The sequence below is a fragment of the Acomys minous genome (genome assembly GCF_964271855.1).
Source record: "Acomys minous genome assembly, chromosome: 6".
NCBI classification, from domain to species: Eukaryota; Metazoa; Chordata; class Mammalia; order Rodentia; family Muridae; genus Acomys; species Acomys minous.
This window is the reverse complement of record NC_140487.1, coordinates 94,170,121-94,176,472: the sequence shown is the minus strand read 5'-3', so window position 1 is coordinate 94,176,472 and position 6,352 is coordinate 94,170,121. Positions and strand designations below refer to the sequence as shown.

The 6,352-nt window shown below is 53.1% G+C and overlaps 1 protein-coding gene across 1 annotated transcript; it reads left to right on the top strand.

Moving 5' to 3' along the window:
- Window positions 1–1,359: 1,359 nt before the first annotated feature.
- On the top strand, window positions 1,360–6,262 carry HPDL (4-hydroxyphenylpyruvate dioxygenase like). Its single transcript, XM_084786630.1, has one exon. It carries the CDS (start codon window positions 4,705–4,707, stop codon window positions 5,818–5,820), a length of 1,116 nt encoding a protein of 371 aa, XP_084642756.1. The 5' UTR covers window positions 1,360–4,704; the 3' UTR covers window positions 5,821–6,262.
- The last annotated feature ends 90 nt before the right edge of the window (window positions 6,263–6,352 follow it).

Below are 6,352 nucleotides of genomic sequence, written 5' to 3'. Positions count from 1 at the left end.
GTACGTGTAACTTTTTTTTTTTTTTTTTGAGACAGGGTTTCTCTGTGTAGCCTTGGCTGTCCTGGACTCACTTTGTAGACCAGGCTGGCCTCGAACTCACAGTGATCTGCCTGCCTCTGCCAGGGAGTGTGCCACCACGCCTGGCTAGTACGTGTAACTTTTAAAATGAGAATTGGACCAGTGCAGCACATAAGGCACCCGCCACCAAACCTGACAACCTGAGGTCCAGCCCAGAACGAACATGGTAGAAGAAGAGAGCGCCGAGAAGTTGTCCTCCCATTTCCACCCGTCTGTGACACACATGTGGCTGCACACATACACGTGGAGAGCTGCATTTTGTAGCTGTACTTAGGATCACACCTGTAATCCTAGCGTTGGAAGGCTGAGCTGGGAAGGCTGCCAGGAAGTTGAGGCCACCCTGGGCTGTCCCTGTTTCAAAGAAACAGTAAGACGAGGATATTGTTCAAGCGTGGCCACCATCACCACCACCGCAAACGAAACTCTGTAATCCTAACATCCCAGCTCTCCATTTCACCTCCTCAGTGCTGCCGGCCACCCACCATCCATGTGTCCACGACCTTAACTGTTCCAGGCTAGACCTCAGGAAAGTGGAATTGTACAGTATTTGGCTTTCTACCTTGGTTTTGCTATTTGGGGTATTAACCCAAACTAGCCTCTAGGATGCTCGACAGGCCCTTTGCCTTAGAGCTTTACCCCCAGCCTCCAGTATTTACCTGCTTGCCTTCCTGACTGACTCCTTTCACTTATGGACCTGTTCTATAGCTAAGTGAAAAGGGAGAGATACCTCTCCCCTGGCCTGAGTGTACTTAGACTAGCTAACTATACACAGAAAAACCCAGTTCAATACCCAGCACCCACGTGGCAGCTCACAACTGTCTGTAGCTCCAAGATCTGACCCCCTCACACAGCCACACACGCCAGCAAACACCAATTCACATAAACTAAGAATAAACAAATTATATAATTTTTCTTTTAAAGTTAAGTTGGAGGGGCGCTGTGGAAGTAGCTTAGTTGGTAGCCTGCTTGCCTAGCACGCATCAGGTCCTGGGTTCCATTCCTGGCATTTCATAAACAGGGCGCAGTGCACAGACAGAATGCCAGCACTCGGGAGGCAGCGGGAGTAACAGTACCATTCATCTCAGTTACAAAATGAGTTAGAGACCAGCCTATGTGAGACTGTGTGTTTTCTTGTTTTAATTCGTTAGTAAGTATGTATAGTTATGTATCTCCTACAACTCGAAAAAAATTTAAGGTCACCTCTGTGAAGTATTTTTGAGCCAACCCTCGGCAAACAAGCGAGGAGAATGGAGGCGGATCCAAAATTGCGGTAGCTTCCGGGGCCGCTTCCGGCGGAAGGGAAAGGTAAAAGAGCATGGAGCGGGACCAGGAAGGGCTTCAGAGTGGCGGATCCTTAAAGGTGCAAGCTGCTCGGAGGCCCCCGGGGTCGATCGAGGCCGTGGGTCCCTCCTGAGCGGGGCTCGGCGAGCTATAGCCGGGAGAGGTAGGATTTCCTAGCAAGCCGGGCGCGCTACTGCTGTCCACTAGGTTAAGAGTCGTGACCTGCAGAAGGGGCGCTGTTCTACGACTTGGACTCTAGCTTTCTGTAGCCCCGGATCACCCCTACCTCGCCTGACCTAGAGGACACACGAAGCAGGAGTGGCAGGAAGCTTCCGCAGTGCCACGACCTTGCTCCCTTGCCTGTGAGCTTTCTTTTCGGTGGCATCCTCCGCTTCCGCTTTAGTCTTGCTGACCCCAGTGCAAGTAGCCCTAGCAGGAGGCCAGTCGGCATGATAAGACATCTTCTGAAGGTTCCCCGGAGCCCTGAGTGGTGATGCTCTGGACACCAACCACTAGGGACCAACATCCGCAGCCACATCTATATTCACTGCGCCTTGAAAACCCAGTCTGTTACCTGTGTCAAGTACGATGCTTTTCCAGGACACCACATTTCCAGCCAAAACCACCGTACCTTTCGGTACCCTTCCTGAGCAAATGTGGCACGAAGGGCCAGTGGTTTTGTTTTTATGCCCACCCTTTTGTACTTGGGGCCTATGAAAGCAAACTTCTGGGGCTGCGTCAAAGGCTTGGAGGGATAGATTATGGATGAAGACTTGACTATAAAAACTCTGGGCAGCTTTTTTTTTTTAACCCCAGGATTCACAGAGCCATTTTTCCAAGTACCCCTTCCTCAGAATCCATCAGAACCAGGGCCTTCCGAAGTGCTCTGGAAATGGCCCTTCTTCTATGTGCTGCTTTCGAAGCTACAGTCTTTTTGTGGCTCTCTTGTCCTGGTTGTATAGTCTACCTAAGTGTACTAACAGCCAGCTCAAAGCCACCACAGTCCAGGCCCTACACAGTCAGACCCAGGTTCGTGTGTGTGTGTGTGTGTGTGTGTGTGTGTGTTAGAGCCTTAGCCACTTGCTAGGTTGCAATTTCCCAACTACATATGCCTGAAAAAATGAGCGTAATCCAGGATCTGACAATAGGGACATTTCCATTTTGGTGGGAGGAAGGCGAGGCCGCTAACATTTCACTGTCTAGTCCTTCATTTTTATCTGCAGACCTTTAAGGCTTCAGCACAAGGCATTGTTAACGTTCCTCTGAGCTGGGACCATACAGATTAAAGGTGGGACTGCGTTGTTCAGGTCACAAAGTAACTAGCAGTAACTAGGGCACACCTTTCCCTAAGGCAGTGCCTGTTCTTCCCACAGCCCTCCAGGCTTAGGGATCTTAGAGGGATGAGGCGATAGAGTATTTATTTGCCTAGCATCCACAAAGCTTTGAGTTCAATCCCTAGCATCAGAGGAAAATAATTCATGGATAAATGGTATCCAAGACTCCTTGAAAGGACTCAGAGGTTGTTCTGGGCTATTATCAGAGCTGCTTCTTGGCTTGGCTGCCTAGAGCAGTCCCTGTCCACTCCCACCACCCCAAAGAGGTCACACAATGCCCTCTGGGAGGTCCCACTGACATTGCCTAATCGGCACAGAACAATAGCTACAGCTCCTATCGAGTGAACGCTTACAGTGTCTTGCTTAACCACAGCAATCTGGGTTAGAGGTGAAGTGCTGGCCCAGCCTGTGTGAGACCCTAGGTATTGATCCTCAGCACTGAGGTGTGGGTGTGGCAGGGTGGGGCAATGGAGAGGAACCCCGTACTTGCAGATAAGTAAACTTAGAGAGATTATGAAACATAGTTGGGTGTGGCAGCACACGCCTTTAATCCTAGCACTCGAGAGACAGAGGCAGGTGGATCTCTGTGAGTTCGAGGCCAGCCTGGTCTACAAAGTGAGTCCAGGACAGCCAAGGCTACACAGAGAAACCCTGTCTCGGAAAAAACAAAAACAAAAACAAAAACAAAACAAAAAACAAAAAAAAAGAAAGAGAGAAAATTACAAAACATGGCCAAAGTCCTGTGAGTACATGTTAGAGATTTCGAACTCAGGTCTGCTTGGCTCTGGAATCCCGTTCTCCTAGATCACAGGTCATCGGAAGAGAGCCTGCCCTCCTAATTGGCAATCCTGGACACCCCAACAAACCTTGTCTAAGTCTGGTCCCCTACGGGAGCCTTCTCTCACTGCCTGACAAAGGAATTTCAGGGCACACTGTTCCTCCCAAATGTCTTCTCCGCACAACTGGTCCACACTGAAGACCGTTGTGAGCTGCCATGTGGGTGCTAGGACTTAAACTCAGGACCTTCGGAAGGGCAGCGCGTGCTCTTCACCACTGAGCCACCTCTCCAGCCCAAACGTTGCCCTTTCAATGTCCTTCTGTAGCCTCACTTCAAGGACGTGTAGTCTCCTCACTGTAGCGATCTCACGCATTGAGTCCCCTGGCTCATACATTTAGGAAGCTTTAAAGAGCAAGGAAGGCCTGAGTTGTAGTTCCTTACAGGAACAACAAACAAAATGCAACAGTGGGTTAGTTTGTTGTTGTTGGCTTTCCACCCCCCACCCCCAAATCTCGCTTAGACTTAAAATTGAAAAGGCAGGTAAAGTGGAGATTGCCAAATGATCGGAGAGATATGTAAATGCTTAATCTATCAATTTCTCCACCCCGTTTTGGGGGCTGAAGATCTATAACTGAAAATAATATTTAAGCAATAAGTAAAAAGTTAACGGAGCTCTACGACTTGAACACGAATTCCTGAGTGGCAAAGAAAAAGCAGTAAGACAATTCCGTGCTTGTGGGGAAGGAATTAGGGCTCCTCCTCAACTCAGGCAGTCCTGAGGCGGGAAGAGTGCGCCTGGCACAGAGTGAAGGTGGCTATTGTGACTTCCCGGGCCCCGGAGGGGGTGGCTCAGTGCCCAAGGGTGTGACCTGGTCCAAGGCCCTGGGAAGGAACTGCCCTTGGTCCTCGCTGTACTCCGGGACACAGGTTCTGGGCGGGCGGGAGTGTCAAAGGCGGAGCCTCAGGCTCCACCCAGACCTCCCGGCCCGCCCGGCTTGGCGTCCGCGTGCTTCTCATACAAAACTCCGCAGAGTCTGTGGTCCTCAGCCGGCTTCTGTTGGAGGTGGCGCTGCAGAGAGGATCAGTCCCCCAAGGTCTGGCTGTGACCTCTGCCCAGAAAAGACCTGGACTCCAGCGGCTTCCAGCAACTAGTATGGGACCCAGAGCCTTGGAGCTCTAAACAAGTGAGCGGACCCAGGAGGACAGATCGGGTGGCTGGCCACTGGGCTCGCCATGGCTGCGCCCGCCCGCCGTCTATGTCATATCGCCTTCCATGTGCCAGCTGGGCAGCCCCTAGCGAGGGACTTACACCGCACCTTCGGCTTCCAGCCCCTAGCGGTGCGGGAAGCAGGCGGCTGGAGACAGTTGGCCCTGCGCAGCGGGGACGCCGTCTTTCTAGTGAACGAGGGTTCGGGGCCCGGGGAGCCACTGTACGGTCTGGACCCGCATCATTCGGTGCCCAGCGCCGCGAACCTATGCTTCGATGTGGAGGACGTGGGCGGCGCCGCCCGGGCGCTGGCGGCTCGGGGCTGCACCGTGCCGGTACCACCCACTAGTGTGAGAGATGCACAGGGCACAGCCATCTACACAGTGGTCACTTCTCCGGTTGGTAACCTTAGCCTTACGTTGCTGCAGCGTGCTGCCTATCGCGGATCCTTCCTGCCCGGATTCAGACCCCTCCCTTACACACCTGGCCCGGGCTGGACCAGCCACGTGGACCACTTGACCTTGGCCTGTACCGCTGGCAGCTCCCCGACACTTAGGCGCTGGTTCCACGACTGCCTAGGGTTTCATCACTTGCCGCTGAGCCCAGGTGAGGATCCGGAGCTGGGCCTCAAGGTGGCAGCAGGGCCTGGGCGAGGAGGCCTGAGGCTTACTGCCCTGCAGACCCGGCCGGACAGCACTGTCCCTACTCTGGTACTGGCAGAGTCCCTGCCGGGACCCACCAACAAACCGGACCAGGTAGAGCAATTTCTCGCCCGGCACAAGGGGCCAGGCCTGCAGCACGTCGGACTGTACACTCCGAACATCCTAGAAGCTTCTGAGGGGATAGCGAAGGCGGGAGGCCGGCTCCTGACTCCTCCTGAGGCTTACTACCAGCAGGCCGGCAAACAGGAACAGATCCTAGCCTCAGGGCACAAGCCTAGCCATCTAGAACGGCAGGGAATCCTGCTAGATGGCGACAGAGACAAGTTTTTGCTTCAGGTCTTCACCAAGTCCCTCTTCGTGGAGGACACCTTCTTCCTGGAGCTCATTCAGAGACGGGGAGCTACAGGCTTTGGCCAGAACAACATTCGCGCATTATGGCAGTCCGTGCAGGAGGAAGCGGCCAGGGCCCAGGGAGCCTAACGCAGGCGAGAGCTGGGAGTTGCCACTTGTCCTAGGTGCTCTGAGGAGTCCAGCACAGGCCCGCGGAACGGACACACCCCGCGGGACCACACTTCCACAGCTAGAGAGAAAGGCTATCTATTCCCTCAGGACCAGGTGTGTCATCCATCCCAACCTGTACCTGCCAACTGTAGAGCCTCTTACTGGACTCCAAAGAGACGGGATTGAAAACAACAGCCCCTAAAATGTCTAATGGGTCTAGGTGATATAAATAAAGGAGCGTGGTCGTAAGCCACAACCAACAACCACCCCGGAGCCTCTGTCTTCCCTGTCTCCTTCCAGCCTCTGTCTTCCCTGTGTTTCCTTCCCGCCCACCCTTCAAGCTTTGTGACTGTCAGTTCCTTTGCTTTCTGAAGTTTCATCCCATGTGAAATATACCCTGAATAAACGATTCCGGTTTTGAGGAAGGAATTTAATACAAATCTTTCCTGAGCTGACCTCTCCCCAGGGAGCAACTGTTTCAGGTGTTGGCGTTAGCCCAACCACCTGCTTA

Coding starts and splice junctions, on each gene's coding strand:
- HPDL (XM_084786630.1), top strand. CDS start 4,705: ATGGCTGCGCCCGCCCGCCGTCTATGTCATATCGCCTTCCATGTGCCA.